Here is a 22,050-nt window from a genome sequence, read left to right as displayed (position 1 = left end):
TTTTACAGTGGCACTGAGCACTAGATCTCTACAATCTATGGCCAAGTTTTGTGATTACTGCTTGGAACATCTGGAGGCTGCCTCATACTAAGGGTGGACAACCCTTTCCATTTCAGATTCTCTGTTTCTCTTTTTTCTGATTCCCATATTTTCACATGAGAGGCTTGGCTTCCTGTTATGTCTAAGCCTGGGGTCGTGGGTTGTTACTACCAAAAGGGTGCACACTCTAAGCCAACCATTTCCCTAGTGATTATGGCTTTCAATGAGCAATAAGCAATGAACCCTGCGGGAGTGAGCTGGACGGAATCAGGTAGTCCACACCAGCCCAAGGCTCATGCATGGTGAACCATGATAGGCCAGAAGCCCAAGGCCTTGATCCAGGTACTGTAGCAGAATTACTACTACTACTACTACTACTACTACTACTACTACTATTACTATTAATTATTGCTTACATTTGTAAATCATCCTTCCACCCAAAGCTCAGGACGGCAAACAGCAAATTGTGAAAGCAATACAATCCAAAGTAAACTAAACATATATTTAAAACAATCTTAAACAATCTAAAAACTTTTAGAACATCTAAAAGAATTTAAAAACCAACCAGATACTCTCACAGTTATTAATTCCAGGGTTGCCATAGCTAATATCTCCCAGCCATCAAATGCCTGAGTAAACAGGATTGTTTTTAACTTTCCATAATGAAGATCAGTGCACCTCAACCAGCAGAACATTCCACAGACAGGGAATCACCACTGCAAAGGCCTTGTTTTTGGTCAATGCCAATCACACAGTCCCATTGGGCTCCTTGCCCCACTTATCAAGATGGCAGTTGCATTCAGCACTAGTTTCCGCCTCTGGACCGCAGCCATGTAACCAGAATTTGTCTGACTGGGGAGCTACAAGGAGCAGGTAATCCATTTTTTGGAGAGCCCTTCCTAAGAAGCTGTGCCAGGCCCTGACACTCTTCCTTTTGAGGCTGTGGCTAAGACACGCTGCTTCAGAAAGCTCTCAGCTGAGAAACAATAGTTTTTATATCTTGCTTACTGAGTGCTGCTGCTGCTCTCTGTGATATTATTATTTGTTGTTGTTGTTTTTTAAACGAATGTTTGCATTTGTTTTGCTTTTTTAAAACACTGGTTTTTATTCCTTCATGGCGTAAGCAGCTTTGAGTTTCTAAAGAAAAAGCAGGGTATATATTGCCAAAAGAAATAAAGCAGAAATGGGAACCACACCTTTAAACTTGGAAACCTGGGCTACTCCATGCTGACGGAAACTGCTCTGCACATGCTCAGCAGCACTCTTGCCACTGTTTTGCATCGTCCTGCCCTAAAGAACATTGGAGGAGTTCTGATGGTTCAGACCAAAGGCACATCTAGTCCAGCATTCAGTGATCACAGGTGTCAGCTAGATGCCTGTGGGAAGCCCACTAGCAGGATCTGAGTGCAACAGGGCTCTCCTCACTTGTGTTTCCCAGCAACGGACATTCAATGCCTCTGGAAAGAGCAAGTGTTGGAAGGATCCTGCAACACAATCAGGCCTAATGCCTATGATAGTCCAGCATCCTAGTTTTAAGCAGATGCCCCAATGGGAAGTTCAGAAGCAAGACATGAGGGCGGCTGCAGTGCTCTCCCTAAGCTGTGGCTCAAAAGAACCCATGGAGCCCACAGCCCCTTAGCTCTCGATGTAGGTCATATCCCCGAGCGGCGGCAGTGCCAATCCCATGGCATTGCCCCTTCCCACTTCTCATTCACAAACCAAGGAGGCCCATGAATTATGAATGGGCGCCCTTTCTGCTCACAGCCACCAGCTGCGTCCATCCCATTTAGCTGCCTCTGCTAATAGGCACTCTCGCTATGCTGTTTTAAATAGGTCAGGGCGGGACATGGCTCACTGCCGCTTTTTCTTAAAGATGAACTTTCATGCTTGGGTGGCCTCTCTGGAATCCAGTTTATCCCTGACCTGGTTCACCTTAACGTTGTCTGGTGCTCCTTCCTGATCCATGACCCCAAATGCATCCAGGCCAAAGAGGGGAGTGGAAACCAAGCATATTCGCTGTCCAGGCTGCGAACTGGCCTCTCTCTCCTTCTGTCTCTCCCCATCAGCACCGGCACCTCTAAAGTTAGAAAGGCTGGGCCTCAGATTGACCTGGGACTCAGTCCCTCCTGACAATAACAGTAGTGAGGTAGCTGGCTGTGATTATGCACTAGGGAGAGGAATGCACTCTGCACATCATCATCATCATCATCATCATCTTATTTGTATGCCGCCTGTCCATAGTTAAAACAATGCCCAAGGCGGCTTACAACATGACAAGATTTACCAACATAACAAAAGTCATAAAGAATAAAACACATCAAAAAGTACACAGCCAAATGAAAAACAATTTCAGCATACATCATAAAATCTAAAACTAAGAATACAGCGTTAATATAAATCACAGTTTAAAATGACATAGATAAAAAATAAAAACAATTTAAAAAACAAAAACGGAGCCCTCTCTGCCCAGCAACAGCAGCAGCAGTCCTTTATGGAGCCTGTCAGGCCGCGCCCCAAGCCAGGTGGAGAGAAGCAGGGCAGGGCCCTTCAGGCTCCCAGCAGGGCAGTCCTGGGCACAGCTATTGCCCCTCCCCCATTTTTACATCTTCACCTACCCAAAGGCTTTGCCCTGCCAATGAAAACCAACTCAAATTAATTACGCCACTGCATCTTCTCAGTGTTAAAACAAATACTTCTGAGTCTTCTAGGCAGTCAACATACTAGTTTATTTATACCTTGAAGGGAAGGGCCATAGACCAGTGGTAAAACAGCTGCCTTGCACACGGAAAGTCTCTGGATTTAATCACGGCACCTGCTGGCAGGGTTGTCAAAGATGCAACTGAAGAGTTCTTGCTAGTCAGTATGGATCAAGGGGAGGCAATGTGGCGATGCTGCGGACTACATCTCCCATCAGCCTCAGCCAGCATGGTTAATAGTCAGGAATGGCAGGAGTTGTAGTCCAACAACATCTAGAGGACACTGTGTTGGCTACTACTGGAGAAGACAATACAGTGGGCGCTTGGGTTGCAAACGTGATCCGTGTGGGAGGCATGTTTGCAACCCACAGCGTTTGCAACCCGTAGTGCTGCATCTGCGCATGCATGGGTTGTGATTCGGCGCTTCTGAGCATGCGCAAAGCATGATTTTAGTGCTTCTGCACATGCGCCGAAACCCGGAAGTAACCCATTCCGGTACTTCCGGGTTTCAGTGCATCCGTAACCCGAAAACGCGCAACCTGAAGCGTCTGTAACCCGAGGTATGACTGCACTGAACTAGACAGACTAATGGTCAGATTGAGTATAAGGCCGGTTCTGATGCCCTTATAAAAATGCAAGCCGCCTACTAGCAAACAGATCCTTTGCCACTGTAACTGCGTATGAAAGAACTGCGTGTGCACGCATCTCTAAAACGTTTACTTCCTGCTCAGCAGAATTCCATTAGTTGCACATTTTTAATAAAATAAAAAACCCTCCACCCCTCCCCACTTTTAGTTTGGTTCTCAGAGCATGCATCAAGCATGATTTTTCAAAATGAGCCTCAAAACAGTTAGCAAAGCATTAAAAACAGATCCTATTGAATGGACTCTCAGTGCTAAACTGAGTTCTTTTTGCAAGCAACTGAAGACCAGTTCACAAGGCCAGAGCCACGACTGCCTCGTCCTCCTGCTCCTGCTCCTCCCGCTCCATTCTCCATCTGCAAAAGGGGACAACATAGCCACTGGGCAAACACCCATTATAGGGGGATGCTGAAAGCTCTGTGGCAGGCTAAAAAGCGGCTGGGCCATGCTCTGAGCAATCAGGCGGAAAACCCCTAGGAAAACATGTTATTTACATGGCCACTGCTCATGCGCAACAGCAGCGCACGTCCCTGAAGCATCTCTCCACTCCTCCCTCTCCCACCCCACTCTCGTCTTCATCAAGGCGAAAGGCATAAAGGACTAGCAAGGAGCTTTTAAGATAGTGAAGGAGCCTGGCCACACTATGGCAGTCCCCCCGCCCCCAGGAAAAGGGAACACAAGCTTCCATTCTCAGTAGAGCTGCTTTCTTTATTTCTCTCCTTCTCTTTCTGTTTTTCTCCTTCTTTTCCTCTCCCCCTCCTCCTTCACTACATCTATTCAGGAGCAGTGGCAAAAAGTCCGGGGCGAAAATGTCGGCCAGCACCTTTGTTGGACAGCATGATAGGAATGCCCCCCCCCCCATTTTTAAAATATTACTTTTAAACTCATACAGAAAAGAAAAGAAATAACTTACAAAAAGGAGAAAAATGGGGAACACATAAATAATACGCAGCATCACCACAAGCAGGAAGAGAACATTATTGCAAAATATTCTTGTACAAACAATTAATCTGTCAAACTGAAATATACATATGTGCACGAAGGCTTGCAAGATACACAAAAAAGAAAGGTAACACTTCTGCTTCCTGTGCTCTTTCCTCAGTTTTATCCGAACAAGATTTTTTAATTATCAGACACCTGGGAGTAAAGATCTCTTTACAACAAAACAGAGTGTTACCCCTTCTCCTTATTTAGCTTATACAGAGAAGAGAAAATAAAGAGCTCATTTTGCAAGTGTGACTGTGGGAAAATTTGGGAAGACCTTCAGTTTGGTTCAGCCCTCCCTCCTTGAACATGACATATTTATAGAACTGTAAAGTTGGAAGGGTCACAAGGGTCACCTAGTCCAACCCCCTGCAGTGCACGAAACTTTTTGCCCAACATGGGGCTTCAACCCACAACCCTGAAAGTAAGAGTACTATGCTCCACCAGCTGTCACTAATTCTGGCTACTGTATTTATGCTTAAGGTAAAGGTAAAGGTACCCCTGCCCGTTTTTGTCGGGCCAGTCTTGACAGACTCTGGGGTTTGTGCGCCCATCTCACATCTATTGGCCGGGGGCCAGCGCTGTCCGGAGACACTTCCGGGTCACGTGGCCAGCGTGACAACGCTGCTCTGGCGAGCCAGAGCCGCACACGGAACGCCGTTTACCTTCCCGCTGGTAAGCGGTACCTATTTATCTACTTGCCCCCGGGGGTGCTTTCGAACTGCTAGGTTGGCATTTATGCTTAGGCCCCATTTATTCTTCATGGCCTCTTCTGACAAGAACGGGGACAAACTCTGTCCAACGCCCACTGCTCCTCCCCAACCACCCTCCATGTCTCCATGCAGCCAACCTTTTACTCTCAGGGCCCCTGCAGACTAAAAAGTGGCTCTCCAGCTCCCGCTCTCTTCCACCACGCCTTCCAAGGAATCTCTGGCCTCAGACCCTGCTTGCCCATGATCTGCCTACCTGGCCTCAGCAGCACAACTGGCCCCTTCCACTGCTTCCTGCTGCCTGCACAAATGACCCAGTCCGCACACAGCACATTAATGACTCGCTCTGCCATAAGAGCTCCCATAGGGAGGAATCTCAAATGACCTGGTCTTTATTTTAGCTGTTTAATTTGCCTCTTGGGAAGGTCGATGTTGGTGTTCCAGCATCGTTTCCAAGACCAGAGCACATTCAGGAAGCTGGTGGTGCCTGGACGGCTAACCCATTTTCACAGGGCTCGGGTTCTTCTGGGCACAGGGGTGGGGAATGCCACTAACAGAGGCATTGACAGTGTGGGGCTCAGGGCTGTGTCAGCTGCCCTCTGAGCTGAGTCACAGGAAAGGTTCACATTATGGGATGTGAGATGGAGGAATGGCCCACAGTGATGCATAAAGAGAGCACAGAGGCTCAGAGGGTCTTTGGGGTTTTGTTTTGAGTGGGGGTGGCTTTTTCCCATTGGGTCTGGGGAAAGCCTTCCTCATGTCACCTTTACTCTAAGCTCCTGCTTCTGGAAGGATCAAGGTTGGCACATTTTATCTCAGGCCTCATCAGGCAAATGGCCAATCCTCTATGCTACACCTCCAGGGACACAAGGGTACATGGAAGCTGAGAAGTGTGTCCACACCACAACTCCTGCCAAGGTGGGGGGGGGAGCAGGGGACATTAAGTACCGTATTTTTCGCTCTATAACACGCACCCGACCATAACATGCACATAGTTTTTAGAGGAGGAAAACAAGAAAAAAAATATTCTAAACGAAACAGTGGATGCATGATTTTTGTGGTTCATGCTGTGGCCACAGACATGTGATCTGACGGTGAGTTTGGGGTAGCCCAATGCAAAAATCCTGAGGATCCATGTGGATCCATGCTTTGTAACCACGTTTTTGCACCACTGCGGCCCCAGGCAACAGTGGGTGCGTGATTTTTTTGGTGAAAGCTGTAGCCATGGACATGCTATGTGATCTGATGGTGAATTTGGGGTGACCCAGTGCAAAAATCCATGTGGATCCGTGCTTTGTACCAAGTTTTAAGTGGGGAGGGAAGGAAAAGCACTCAAGGGGCAAGGAACACACATGGGGTGGGTGCAGAAGGATGCTGTTAATAATGCAGAAGAGGGGTATAAGAGGAGAAGGCTCCTCTCCTCTCCCGCTTTGCTCCTTTAAAGCAAGCAGGTTCTCTGTCCCTCTCTCTTCCCCAGGAAAGGAAGGGGAACCATGGATCCTCTGCTCACGACTGCAGCAGATCCCCCCGCCATCCGAAGGCATTCCCACCATAACACGCACAGACATTTCCCCTTACTTTCTAGGAGGAAAAAAAGTGAGTGTTATGGTGCAAAAAATACGGTATATATTTCTGCATACCTGGAAGAAATTATCTCCCCCACAGATTAAAACTTTGTTTGCCAATCCTTAAATCAACCACATTATCTGCTCTGCATTCACCTATGTGTCTGTTTTGTAGCCCCATGAAATGCAAACACCAAGACAGCATCTGTGTTAATAAAGTCTATGGAAATTGTTTCATCTTCTTGGTGGAAGATGGGTTTTTTCTTCTTCTCCCAACTGGACCCACCCACAATCCCATCACCATGGAAAATCTGCAACCAAAGCCACAAGTAGAGAGATCTAGCCTCAGCCATGTTCAACAATCTGTTTTCTCTCCAGTTCTGACAACAATTTTTGCAAATATACTTAATCCATTGAACACAAAAGCTAGCATAACCCACAGGGTTCATTCACGTACGCAGATAAGGGAGCCAGCAGCTTGCTGATAAAGGGCTTTAAGCATCCATCTTCTACATGATTGAAACATACAATTAATCTAATCCAGTAAAGCTGGAATGCTCACCCAACCCCTCCTCCTTTCCCATCCTCATTCATTCCAGTCTCATTCAGAAAAAAATCCAGAGAAGAATGTGTTGCAAGCAGAAGCCAGCTTCCCTGCAAGGCACCACATGATGCAGAAGGGCATTTCCGAGGATTCAAGGAGTTGTTTCCCTCTCCTCAATCTGAGTGAGAGTTTTGTGGGATTTACGAGGCCTGCTAGGATAGCCACATTCATCTGCCAGGAACTTTTGCATAAATCCAACAAGTTGTCTGTGGAAAGAACGGCTCGATTTCTTTTTGGGGTTACAGTGTCCTGAAAACATCATTAGCTTGCTCTCCCCTGCACACCGACTGTTGACATTCCTCGCACATGTTCAAGTGTTTCTCTTAAGAATGGAAGGAAAGGAGAGGAACATTTTTCATGTGGAGAAAAACAGGCTTCAGGCTGCATTGGAAGAAGCAGAAGGACAGCTAATCCAGGAGCACCTTTGACCAGTTTGCGCTGGTAAACCAGCAACGGCAATTCCAGGATGCACTCATTACAGTCATACCTCGGGTTGAAGTAGCTTCAAGTTAAGTATTTTCGGGTTGCGCTCTGCAGCGACCCGGAAGTAATGGAGTGCGTTACTTCTGGGTTTCGCTGCTCGCGCATGCGCAGATGCTCAAAATGACATCATGTGCATGTGCGGAAATGGCGAAACGCTACCCGCACACACACAGATGTGCAGTCACGGGTTACATTTACTTCAGGGCTCCGGAACGGATCCCATTCATATCCAGAAGTACCACTGTACTTTGATGCATGCATTGGTGATCTCAAGGCTGGACTATTGCAATGCACCTGGAGAGCTGCTGCTGCTGATCAGTGTAACCAATACAGAGCTAGATGAATCAATGGGATAAGGCAGCTTCCTTCATTCCTATGATCTAGTTGCAAGGGAGTGAAAGTGCAGGAACAAAAATGGTCCCTGTTACTTCAAAAGTAGCCTGCATTTCCTCTTATACTGTTCCATTGGGGATTCATAGAATCATCAAACTGTGGAGTTGAAAGGGGTCCCAAGGGTCATCTAGACCAAGCCCCTGCAATGCAGGAATCTCAACTAAAGCATCCATGACAGATGGCCATCCAAACTCTGCTTTAAAACCCCCAAGGAAGGAGAGTCCACAACCTTCTGAGGGCATCTGTTCAATATTAGTCGACATTAGTTACCCCTTCCAGTTTGGCATCATCTGCAAATTTGATGAGCATCTCCTCAATTCCTTTGTCCAGGTTGTTTATAAAGACGTTGAACAATAACGTGCCCAGGACAGAACCCTGCGGCACCCCACTTGTCACTTTTTTTTGCAGGATACTGAGGAACCAATAACAAGCACTCTTTGGCATTGCTACAAATCCACCTAACAGCTACCTCATCCAGCCCACATTTTAACACATTTATGGGGGACTTTGTCAAAAAGCCTTACTGAAATCAAGATACACTACATCCACAGCATTCTCCTGATCTACCAAACTTATAACTCTATAAAAAAAGAAGAAATGAGATTTGTTAGGCATGGCTTGTTTTTGAGCTACTCATGTTCAATCTTGATAATCACAGCATCCTTTTCTAAGTGCTTACAAATGTACTGTTGAATTATCTGTTCTAGGACATTTCCTGGTATCAATGTGAAGCTGACCGGTCAGTAGTTGTCTGGGTCTCTCTCCCCGCCCCCCCCCCCCTTTGAAGATGGGGACAGACAATATTTGCCCACCTCCATTCTGCAGGGACCTCAGCTCTTCTCCAAGAATTCTCAACGATTATAGACAGTGGCTCTGAGATTACACCTGCAAGCTCCTTTGGTACCCTTGGTTAGCACTGCAGTTTATAAGGAGGATGTAAGGCTATATTATAGGTCATGTGGAGCCACTCTGATAGAACTGATTCTAGCTGGCTATGGAGGAGCAGGGCCTCAGCCCTGCTAAAAGGGCTATATTTTATGGTTACCAGACGTCCCTGTTTCCCAGGGACAGTTTCCAGATTTACAAATCTGTCCCCTGACAAATCCATCCCCAGAATGTCCCTGGATTTCATTTAATGTCCCCAGATTTATATTTTAAGTGTTGTAGATTTATTAGTAGGGAATGAATGTTGCGTAATTGGTTCAATGGCACAAGACACATCATATGGGGACTTCCGACGAGGCAACATGGTGGGCGCCACAGCAGCGAGCAGCTCCTGAAGCTACCAGGCTGGCTCTGGGCTGCTGAGACTGCCGCTGCCGCTGCCGCTGCTGCCGCCACTACCGAAGAGGAACCAGGGACGCCCGGTTCATCAACTGGGGGAGCCACTGACACACACACATCTCTGTGACCCAAATTGAGCCGGGAGTGAGAACGCTGGCCACCTAGCCAACTGCCCAGCGGCGCTCCAGGGCCAGGAAAAACCTGGAGCCAACACAAAAGGAAAGGGGAGAGGAGACGGAGATGGAGGAGAGAGAGAGAGAGAAAGAAAGAAAGAAAGAAAGAAAGAAAGAAAGAAAGAAAGAAAGAAAGAAAGAAGCCCCGACTTTGTTGTGCCACCACCGCTGAGAAGGAGAGGTAGGAGAGCACCGGGAGGGCAAGGACACCTGGCCAGGGCCCAGAGGAAGGCCATGCGACAGAGGAGACCACAGAAGAGAAGATATTACTACTTCTTCTTTTTTAATAACTTTTCTCTCTTTTTTTTAAAAAAAAAGTGTCCCCGGATTCATTGAAAAACACTCTGGTAACCTTACTCTAGCTAGCCTCAAAGCAACCTTTGACCCAGCAAAAGGAACTGCAATCAAAAGAGGATATTGTAGGAGCCTTGGACCCCAGCCAGTCAGAGGTTGCTCTCAGAATAACAGCCCCAGTATAACAACACCAAGACAGTGGACAGATGAGACACCTCCATTGCTGGAGTTTAAACCATGAGATTATCACCCCTGAATCTCAATCATACAAAGAGGCATTGAGGCACCCAGATGAGTCACACACTCACACATGAAGAAACAAGATGAGAGAGATTACGGAAAGTGGGTCACGCTGAGGACTCTCCTCCACTCACCCACCATCATCCGAAACCCAATCTGAGTGGATGGAAATATTCCTGTCGTTAAAATGCATTGAGAAGGGAGCAGATTGGAAAACTTGTTCCAGCTGTTACAGCATGCTGGTCTTTAAGTAGTGAGTTATGGCCACAAGTGGGCCACAGACTCCTCGAAGGTGGGCCATACCAGGGCACCACAACAACTGATATTTTTAAGGAGACTTGGAAAGGCTGGGAGAAAAGCAAAGTAAGCCTACTTGTCATATTTATACCAGCTCTATACAGACTCAACAGCCTTGGTTTCCACAAAAGATGCCAGGAAGTACTTTGGTGTGGATGCTATGAATTTGCTGTTAGAAATCTTTACCCCTCTTTCCCAAGCACACATAAACCAACCCCCGTGGTTCTGTCTGGAAAAGGAACAGCTGTTAAAGTGCCTGGCTGCGGTGCAGATAATATGGGCTGAAAAAGTAATAGGGAGAAGGATTAAGACAGTGAAGTCCAAACATGAACCTCCAGCTGTTTTGCGACTACAATTCCCATCATCCTTGACCACTGGTCCTGTTAGCTAGGGATGATGGGAGTTGTAGTCCCAAAACAGCTGGAGGGCTAAATTTGGCCATCACTGGATTAAGAACATAAGGAGAGCCTGATGGATCAAGCCATAGCCTTCTAAACTGTGTGTGCGGAAAGGGCTATTGTTTTGTTTGTTATCAGGTCATCATGTCCTTTTGTGTTTTTATGTGGTAAACCACCCTGTGATTCTCGGATCAAGGGTGGTATATAAATTTAGTAAATAAAAGAACTAAGCCAATGGCCCATCTAATCCGGCATCCTGTTCTCACAGTTGCCAACCAGATTCCTGTGGGAAACCTGTGAGCAGGATTCAAGCACCAGCGCACCCTCCCCTCCTGTCGTTTCCAGCAACTGGTATTCAGGAGTATTATTGCCTGCAACTGCAGAGGGGCAGCATAGCTATCATGGCTAGCAGCCATTGATTAATGTGGAAAGAGGAACATGCATGTTTAAAAAAACCTAAACTGGGTTCCACATTATATGATAGGGTTAAAGGTGGACCTCATGTTTGAAAAAGACAGAGACTTATGGCCCCAGCATATGATGATGGGCAGCAAGGTGTGAAATCCTTAAAGAAGGAAAGAAAGAAAGAAAGAAAGAAAGAAAGAAAGAAAGAAAGAAAGAAAGAAAGAGAGAATTATCAGTGTTCCACAGCACAGACTTTTGTGTGCGCGTGCGTGTTGAAAATGTAATTAAAACTGAAAGATCTGTGTAATTAAACAATAGGGGTAAAACTGGGTCTGTCCCGCAGGTGCTAAGCATTGCTCAGCAATTATTATTTTTTCTCAAAAAGCCTCCTTCATCTGGGCAGAAACTGTCTGTGCTGTCCCTGGGTGTGCTGGTTTGATTTTACTGTCTTTTTTCTGGGTACGCACAGTCCCCTGCTCTCTGGCAGAGAGAAGCTGTGGGCTGAAGAGAGGCCAAAACTGGGGCCATCCTCAAGAGCCTGTCTGAAAAGGAAGTGGAGAGGGTTGGCTATGATCCCCCCCCCCCGCAAAAAAGAGAGAGAGGGAGATTCTCAGCCTTCTTCCAAGATATGCGATGCTGCTCTCCATTCTAGGCAAGTGCTAGTCTGCTCCTTGGGATGGAAAAACATCCCCAGATTCCAAGATCACACTGGCAGGGGCAGGAAGCAAAAATGGCAAATTACTTAGGCACAGGTGTCTCATTTTAGGCACTTGGGCAAAAGGGCACCTGGGATTTTTCCAGCTTTGGACATTCTACCTCCTCTCAAATCTCTGACTCAAGGAAATTTGAATTCCAGGCATCCTGAAACACAAAACGTCGTTGTTCTAGGAAGGAAGCCCCATACCTGTGCAAATATACTAGCTATGACTTTTTTTTTAAGAGGGGAAGGAGATGACTGGTATTTGCTCTGGATTGTACTTACTTCAGTCAGTATGTATCATGCGAACCTTGCACAGCACAGGAAATGTAACACCAACTTCAGTAGGTTCTTCATAATGAACCTACTGAGGGAAGCCATGCTGTGAGATGGGGACCTATCCAGAGCCTCCCCCTGATCCTTATGGCCAAGTTAGGATTTGAACCAACACACAGTACACTAAAAGAACACAAGAAGAGCCCTGCAGCTGGATCAGGCCAAAGGAGGTCCATCTAGGCCAGCATCCTGTTCTCACAGTGACCAACCAGATGCCCCAACAGGAAGCCCTCAAGCAGGACCTGAGTGAAACAGCAGCACTTGGGATTCCCAGAAACTGGTATTATTCAGAGGCATAGTACCCCCAACAGTGGTGGTGGAACACAGACATTGTGGCCAAGTGCCATAGTTAGGCTTACCTTCATTACTTGCACCTACTGTTATTGATGCTTTCTTCTGTACTTTACAGTAAACAGAGAACTTTGTGTGGGACAGAAGAATGTATTGTGTTGCATGGACTGTTGTGGCATGAACAGGCAAACTGGAAACAACCCTGGTGTCTTTAAGAAGTACACAGCAGGCCTAAAATGCTGGCCTATAGCCCAAGACCACCATCAGAAGACTATCACCTATCAAGCGGCCTCCTTCTGAAATTAGGTAGAGTCCTACAACATCTGGAGGGTCAGCTTCTTCCCCCTCCTGTCTTAGGGTCAGGTGAAAGTGCATGGGAACTATACACATTCTGGACCCCACACGTCTCTCTTAAACATCTTGCCTTGGATTTCAGGCAGACAGAGGCAGATCCACAAGCTGAGTTTCTACTCCCCGCTTTCTCCCCAGCCCCATTTTCCTTGCTCCCATCAACCTCATCTTGATCTGTTGAGAAAGCCACTTCCGACCTTGGGAGGAGGTGCCTCAGGGGGTGTGGCTTGCCTCATTTAAGGCAAGTGCAGCCCGGGATCTCCCTCTTTGGTCCGCTCAGCTGCTGTGGTTCCTTGCTCCCATCAACCTCATCTTGATCTGTTGAGAACATTTATCAGATTCACACACCGCCCGTTTCCTGTTTTGTTCTCCCTCCAGTTGGAATCTTTGCTTCCCTTCTCCTGACTCACAGCCAAAAAACAACCCTTGTGTGCTCTGAGCATCAAGCAGACAGACCAACCAAGCCCTCAATATGTCATTCAGATTACAGTGCTGAAGCAGCATCAAAATAGCAATATAAGTTTTGATTAGGAGCTCAGTGCAAAAAGGAAGAATGAGCCGGGCCTTCACCCAGGACTGCTCTGTTCAGGGCCCAAGTTCACAGTAGTTCCGCCCTCTATATTACAGACTTGTTGTTCTGGCCTTGTTATTCCACCTCGTGGTACCATCCATAACAGAGAGATGCCACTGAATTATGTCCCACCACAGCCCAGTGGTGGAAGTCCCACACACAATCACCCCACCTTCCCTTCAGAAACTGGAACCACAGATATACGCAGGACACCCTCCTGCTGCTCCTCTGACAACCCAGCAGCAGCCTTACCTGGAAGCTGCAATCTCCGCTTTTTGTTTGGCGATGGTGGCTGCCCGTTCGGCTGCCTCGACAGCTCGGTCCACCTTCTCACGGATCTTGCTGGCCCTCAGCGGAATGAGGTTCTTCCGCTTGCCGCTCACAAGGATGTTCTGCTTGTACTTCCCCTCCTCCTTGGTGCCGTCGGGGAAGGTCATGCAGCCGTAGCCGTGGCGCTTGTTGTTGGCCCACTCGCCTTCATACTTGAGCCCGTCGGAGCGCTGGCTGACCCCGAAGCCCGACCGCTTATCGTTCTTCCACTCGCCCACGTAGATCTCAGTGGTGGTGGCATCGATGTCGTCTTCGATGACGGAGAGCTCGGCCTCCCCTTCACCCAGGCTGATGGTGGAGTTGATGTCGCTGGCCGTGGAGCTGACCGTGCTCATGCCCGCCTCGCTGCGGAAAGAGCTCTGCTTGCTCCTCTGGCTGGCCAAGGAACTCTTGGATTCGGACTTGCGCAGCTTGAGCCCGCTCAGGAGGGAGCGTCGGAAGATGCCCTTTTTCTTGCTCTTGAGGATCTCAGCATCACTGTGAGCCATCAGGACGAAGCCGCCCCGGGAGACGGCAGGGCTTCCGGCCAGGGCAGGCGAAGAATCTGGGTGCAGCGCTGTGCCATTGGTGTGTTCGCTGCGCAGAGAATTGATGGAGGTCCTTAGTGGGGATCGGATAACCGCAGCCATGCCGTACGGTACGCTCTGCCGGACGCCGTATCCCTGGCGCATCCCTCCAAGCCACTGGCCTTGGTATGTCCCTGTGAGTAAAGAGGCGGGAAAGGAAAAGCGGGTGGGTTAGCAGGCTGGTGGTAGCAGCGCCCTCTGAGCAACACAGTCCCTTCCAAGTGGAAGCTCCTTGCACTCACAGGACTGCAAGTCATAGAATCAGAGCATTGTAGAGTTGGAAGGGACCCTGTGGATCATCTAGTCCAGTGGTTCCCAACCTTCTTTTGGCCATGCCCCACCTAAGCATCTCTAAAATCCTGATGCCCCCTCCCCAGTGTGGTGTAGTGGTTAAGAGCGGTAGTCTCGTAATCTGGTGAACCGGGTTCGCGTCCCCGCTCCTCCACATGCAGCTGCTGGGTGACCTTGGGCCAGTCACACGTCTGTGAAGTCTCTCAGCCCCACTCACCTCACAGAGTGTTTGTTGTGGGGGAGGAAGGGAAAGGAGAATGTTAGCCGCTTTGAGACTCTTTCGGGTAGTGAAAAGCGGGATATCAAATCCAAACTCTTCCTCTTCTTCTTCTTCCCTTGTGACATATAATTCTTATTATTCAAAAAGTGAACTCCTATTCACGTGGAGGAAGCCTAAAAGGCCATTCACTGTTAATAACTCATTCTTGAATTGCCCTCCTTAAAAATCATATTGCCCCCCTGTGTGGCTTGTGGCTTACGTTGGGAACCACGGATCTAGTCCAATTCTCCACAATGCAGGAAATTCTACGAACATCTGAACTTGTCACATTTTGAAAAGTGACAGGGTGGAATTGCAATTGCAATGAAGCATTTCCCACTGGCAAAAAGAGACTTAGATTTTTGTGGTGGGGGGGAGGGTGTTATTTCCAACAGGCAAAGGCCAAATTATTTGTCAGCACAATGCTGCATGAAGGCCTTTGCAGGAGCAGAGGGTGGGGAGACTGTCCTGCACAATCTCTCTGGCTGAAAGGCAGAAGCACTGCAGAGCAGTTCTGCATCAGTCCAGAAGAGGTCAGTGGAATGTATTACATAGCATCTGCTAACATTAAAAGGAACCTTTTTTTTAAAAAAGTTATTTATTACATTGTTCTTCAATCTGGGCTCCCCAGACATTGTTGGACTACAACTCCCATCATCCCTGACCATTAGGAAGGCTGGCTGGGGTTGATGGGAGTTGTAATCCAACAACATCTGGGGACCCAAGACTGAAGAACACTGATTTAATACATTTATACACCACCCTCCCTACAGGGACCTCAGAGTGGTTTTCATAGGTTTCTTGGGCGGTCTTTCATCCAATATAAGAAGAGCCTGTTGGATCAAGCCCATCTTGCCCCACCCTCCATAAGGGAGTTGGTCCAGGAGGAAGAACTGTGAGGGGAGAGACTCCATCAGGCAAGGCCTCCTTCCACCTGCCTTGCCCCACCCTCTAGTTTTTGCTTCTCAATGTGCATTGTATTATTTTATGTACTGTGGCTTGCCGTCGTTTTATTGATTATAGTTTAGAAATTATTTGTTGTAACTGTCGAGTGGATTTCTGATTAACTTTTATATTTTGTTGTTGTTATTTAATGCTATTCTAATGATTGTTGAATGTTACTTTTTTGATGTATGGTAGGTTGCCTATTTTAAAGTTATATTTTATTATCACATTTTTGTATTGCATTAGATTGTTATAAGATGTACATTTTTTTGTTTCTTCAGCTTGTAAACCGCCTTGAGTATTGTAAGACAGAAAGACGGTATACAAATTAAAAATGATGATGGTGATCTAATCCAGCATCCTATTCTCACAGTGGCCAAGCAGAGGCCTGTGGGAAGCCTGCAAGCTGGACACAAACACAGCAGAACTCTGCCTACTTGCAATTCCCAGCAACTGGTATTCAGAGGCATAATCAGGGTAAGACCCCTTCAAGTTATATATGCTCAACCTGCTCTGGTGATGGAATAAGAGGGTCCTAATACAATGTCCAGCCAATAATTAGTTCCCTTTCTGTTCCAGCTGTTGAAAAATCATGCGGAAGCTGACATACTCCTGCCGTAGGAAAACCATTAGTCCAAAGCATGCCCAGAAGGACTGGGGCAAATGAGTTTGCTATGGACCTACTATGATCCCTTGTCTTAAATGACTCTGCCCTTTCTCCCATTCTTTTTTATTTATTTTGCATTTCTGATACATTTCAACACAATAAAAAAACTAAACAACTCCCTCCGAAAGTAATAGGAAACAGGAAAAAGAAAATTGCATATTGCATATTACATATTCTAGTACATTTAAAAAAAACAACCAACAGGCATTGACTGACTTCCCTTCCTCTCCTTCCATGGTTCCTTTTATCTTTCACTTCCTCTTGTGTTTTCTTCGTTTCCCCAATCTTTCTCTGCTCCTCCTGTCAATTCTAGTTCTAACTTATGTTGTTGAAAATATTACTATCCTCCTCGGCTAATTGTCTGCTTATAATAATTTTTCATATAATCAATAAATAATACCCAGTCCTCCTTATATCTTTTTTCGTTTTGGTTTCTTATTCTAGTGATCATGCCTGTTAATTCTGCACATTCTAACAATCTGAGATGCCACTCTTCTTTCATTGGTACCTTATCTATTTTCCATTTTTGTGCTAATAACACACATGTAGCAGTTGCCTGGAACAAATTTCTCTGCTTATTGGGTGTGTTTTTTTGTAACTTCTGTTATGATTATCCTTGACAAAAAAGATTCTGCGGTTGTGGGAAATGTTCTTTTGAACATTTTTTTAAAGTTTGCCCTTTCTCCCATTCTGTCCCTTGTGCCTGGACACTCTTCTCTCTCTCTAAAATGGCCTATCTAGTCCAGCATCCTAATCTCACAGTGGCCTACCAGATGCATGTGGGAAACCCACAAGCAGGATCTGAGCGCAGGAGCCCTCTTGGTTTCTAGCAACTGGTTTTCACAAGTGTTACTGCCTCCATCCATGAAGGCAGAGCATCATAGCTATCAACCATCAATATCCCCGGTGGCGTAGCTAGCTGCTCGGGTGCCTGATGCAGGGGCGTGTCCAGCAGCCAGGGTGGGGCAATCTGTCCGTGGGGGCGGGGCAAGCTGCCTATGGGGACGAGGCACACCTCTCCAACACTTGGGGCCTCTCCGCCGCCTCCCCCCCCAGCTGTAGGGCTGCTGAGGGAGAGGCAGTAGGGAGAGGCAAGACCCACACTGCTGTTTCAGGCAGCGCGGAACCTGCAGGTGCCTAAGCCACCACGTCACTCCTAATAAGTTTGGTGAGCCCATTTTTATTTTATTTTTAACTCATTTTGTCACACACACACACCCCATGATGACACCCAGGGCAAACTGTATCCCCCACACCCGCTTCCTCTGCCATTGAATAGCCCTCCCCTCTATGAATTTGTCTAATCCTATTTCAGAGCCATTTAAGTTGGTGACCATCACTGCCTCTTGTGGGCACAAATTCCATGGAGTAACTATGTGCTGCATGAAGCACATCACTACCCTTCCTACAAGGACCTCAGAGTGGCTTTCTTTCACCTGTCCTGAATCTTCCTTGGATGTCCTCTAGGATTAGGAGAGAGGGAGAAACACCTTTCCCATGCATTGCATATTAACGTCTCTCTTCCCTTAAAGCCCAGAAATCTTAGAACGCACAAACCTACACCAGTGGTTCTCATCAGGCTACAGGAGAGGGAGAGAAATTTGACCCTTCCCATCGGATCTGCTGAAAGACCAGCAACTTTTGACTTTTGATCCTCTCCTTGAAACCTTTCTATTTTTGCCAGTCATTACATGTAGCAAAGAAATTGTGCCTGGCTTTCCTTTTCCCTTCCTCCCTCCCAATCCCTTTTCCTTTTGTATTGTGTATTTTAGACATGTAAGCCTGAAGGCAGGGACTGTCATATTGCTGACATCTGTAAGCTTCTCTGGGAGCCTCTTTTGGCCAAAGGGCAGGATAAGAATACTTTACATCCGCTGCCATCCCCAACCTGGTGCCTTTCAGGTATTTGGGGCTGCAACGCTCATCAGTCCTAAGGGTAGATGTTACAAATATGCACAGTTTTTGCTATGCAGTTAACAATGGTTTTCAGGACAATCCCAAGCCTGTATAATCAGAAGAAAGTCGCACTGAATTCAATGGGGCTTATTCACAGTGGAGTTAGGACTGAAGCATTGGACAACTTTAAAAGAAGATCGGGCAGCTACATGGAGAACATTAGTAGGCCTGTCAATGACTATGAGTTCTGAGGCTGAAATGGAAACTCCATGCCCAGGGGTAAGTGTACCACAATGCCAATAATGGGTGAAAACAACAACAAGGGAGGGCTGTTGCTGTCATTGCCTTCTCGTGAGCTTCCTGAAAACATCAAGCTTCCATTGTGGTGTAATGGTTGAGAGTGTTGAACTAGGACCCGGGAGACCACAGCTCAAGCCCCTACTTAGCCATGAAACTCTCTGGGTGACCTTAGGGCGGTCACTGGATCTCTCAGCCTCCCCTACCTCACAGGGTTACTGTGAGGAACAGATGAGGAGGTGGAGAATCACATCTGCCACCTTGAACGAAAGTCTAGACCAGATGAACCTTTAATCTGATCCATAGGAGCTCTTTTAAATTCCCTGCACACCAAAAAAAGTTCTCAGGTCTTTTTCCCAAGCAAGGCAGTTTGAATGGATGGGTAGCGGAAGCAAGTGTGCTCCAGGATCAGGTATGAATTCTCTGTGTGTATGTGGGAGGGAGGGAGATATGGCTCCAGGGCCTATTAAATATTACTGTGGGAGAATATGAAAATGCAGCCTCCATAGGTTCGTCACTGTCTCCCCCACCCGCCCCCAGCACACACATAAAGACAGAGAAGGGTGATGGAGAGAGAACGAGACAGATAGGATTAATGGAGGATTTATAGGATTAGCGATGGGAAGTAGGGAAAGATTAGGGATTAGGATAAGGACCAAAAGGAGGAGGGTGAGGACTCAGAGATGAGGCTCATGAGCGAGTTGGTTGTATTGCTGGGTCCTCGGAAAATATATTCCCACAGACCCACAGCGATGAGCCTGGGGAGTCACAGTTCAGAAGGGAGCCTCATCGCTTGGAAAAAGCAAAAGGAGTTCCCACTGATGTGTCTTTCAGTAGGCAACCAATGAGGGGGAGCTTTACAAGGCATGTAGAAATTCAACAGGTGCACCATGACAGGGAAAATGTGCACCTGTCGAATCTCCATCAAGCAGCAGTTAAAAGCACACAGGAAAGAGAGAGAGAGAGAGATGTTGGGTGAGGGTTTTTTTAATAATGCCGACTGCACTGCAGACACAGAGAAAGCAACCCATATCAGTGGCGTAGCGTGGGTTGTCAGCACCCGGGGCAAGGCAAGTAATTTCCGCCCCCTAACCCGTGGATTTGCGCCCCCTAACCCCCAGATGTTGCGCCCGGTGCGGCCGGCCCCCCCTGCACCCCCCACGCTACGCCACTGACCCATATGGCTTTCAAAAACAGTGGGACATTTTGCTGAACTGGGAAGAGATTGAGTGAGTGCAGCCACATAACTTGGGCACTTTAGTATTGAACACCTTTGAGACAGAGGCTACACAGTTGATATTGCCACCATTATTCATGCTCTAGTGACCTCCAGTTTAGACTCCCGTGCATGGGGATGCTCTTGGGGAAAATGTAGAAAATTGGATTACTGCAACAATGACAACACCAGAATGCTGATGGGAGATGGGTGTTGTTGTTTAAAAAACCAACAACCATGCTGAGTTCTTCTTATGAGTAACTATTTCTGTTCTATTGCCACTGAAATAATGATGGGGAGAGACCACTTTCAAAGGCTGCATCCTTTGTTCTGGGGTGGTCAATTTAGTTGCTGTCCAGGGTTGCATTCCTTCGATGGTTATCTGTGGGGTGGGGGGCAGATGCCAGTGGTGAAAGGAGCCAGGCAAAAGAGTGTTTGGGACTGACTAACCTGGAATAAAGATCACCTTGCATCACTTCTCATCCTGGTGACCTCACATTAAAATTCCGAAACCTATGCAGGCTTGATAAGAAGTGAGCCCCACTGCTTTTTTAAAAAAGTTGTTCTCAAAAAAAGTATATGGAAGATTGATTTATTTAGTACAACAGAGCTACTGTTCTAGAAAGCAAGTGAAAGTAATTCCTTTCTGACTTTAGTGTGCTATGCATGGCAGAAACCTACCAGTTTCTTCTCAGACAGCTTTTCTCCAAGACAACCAGCAAAAGGTTTTTTTAAAAAGTTTACTTTCTTTAAATAAAATACTGCCCCATCTAATTGTTCTTAAAAACACAGAAGGAGATGGAGAGGATTACACGTTAAAAATCCATGGTAAATAAAGGGGAAATGAGGAGGAGGCTAGGAATTCTGTTGGGATGGAAGAATAGAGCAGAGAACAGGAGGTGTTGGGGGGGCTGCATAACATGAGGCTGGTGTGTTGCTCACTTGTCCTGTACCCAAATACAAATAAACATAGGAGGTGGGCTGCATGTTCTCTGGCTCTGGAATAGGGCAGTGCAAGGGGAATAGCTCTGCTTCAGTCCACACTCATATGGCAGTGCAGAAATGGAAGGAAGAAAAAATGCAGGAAGATTCTGCTGCTGGAAAACAAAGGAGCTGTGAAAACACTCGTTGCTTCACAGAGTTGAGGGTGCCTAGACAGCATACAAACCCTCCAAGTTTCCCTATTTTCCAGGGAAAGTCCCAGATATACAGAAGCCATCCCAGGTCCTTATTTGATCCCGGAATGTCCCACTTTTCCTTAGGATATCCCTATTTTCATCAGAGAAATGTTGGAGGGTGGGGTGTCATTTGACTCCATTCCCACCCCCAAGCCAAGGAGATAAGTAACTATATAATGTTTAGAAGACATCTGAAGGCAGCTTATTTATTGTGTTTTTATATATGCTGGAAGATGCCCCGAGTGGCTGGGGCAACCCAGTCAGATAGGAGGGGTTTAAATAAATCGGATGTCCCTATTTTCATCAGATAAATGTTGGAGGGTATGTGCATATAACACTACAGGATTATATATAGCTCTCAACTCCACCTGCATCTCCCAGAGTAGCATCTTATCAAAACCTTATCAAAAATCTTATTAAGGTATGTGTTTGGGGGAGCATGTTGAGGGCGTATAAAATGTGGAGTGGGGGGAAAGGAAGCTATCTGTTTCTTTGTTCGGGGTTGTTATCCAATGTTAGTCCTGCTCAGAACAGACCTCTAGAAATTCATGTCCATGGCAAACATAGATCCATTACAGATAGGTAGCCGTGTTGGTCTGCCATAGTCAAAATAAAAAAATTCCTTCCAGTAGCACCTTAAAGACCAACTAAGTTAGTTCATTAATTTCAGTGGGTCTACTCTGAGTAAGACTTAGTTGGTTACCGCCCCCAGGCACTGGAAATAACTCACAGGAGGATTTAAACTTGTCTGCGTGCTGCCTTAATTAAAGCAACACATCACCCTGATTTTGAGTTAATAAAATTAATTAATGCATGCCAAACATGGACTTGGGTTAGGAATCCAGTTAACTGGATCTAATGAAGTTGAAATGTACAAGATAAATGCATAAACAAATTTTCCAGTTTGATTTAAACAAGTTGGCATGAATTGGAACTTAAGCTTCTTCGCTTGT

The 22,050-nt window shown here is 46.6% G+C and overlaps 1 protein-coding gene across 1 annotated transcript in view; it reads right to left on the bottom strand.

Moving 5' to 3' along the window:
- The window catches only part of JPH3 (junctophilin 3), an 86,272-nt gene that overhangs the window by 49,008 nt on the left and 15,214 nt on the right, over positions 1-22,050 (bottom strand). Inside the window, exon 2 of the mRNA XM_082229194.1 lies at positions 13,705-14,482. Within this exon, the coding sequence (XP_082085320.1) occupies positions 13,705-14,482 (778 nt within the window). The remainder of the gene's footprint in view (positions 1-13,704; positions 14,483-22,050) is intronic.

The sequence above is a fragment of the Podarcis vaucheri genome, assembly GCF_965113315.1.
Source record: "Podarcis vaucheri genome assembly, chromosome: 7".
Taxonomy (NCBI): domain Eukaryota; kingdom Metazoa; phylum Chordata; class Lepidosauria; order Squamata; family Lacertidae; genus Podarcis; species Podarcis vaucheri.
Note: the sequence above shows the minus strand (reverse complement) of the source record. Positions and strands in the feature narration are given on the sequence as shown.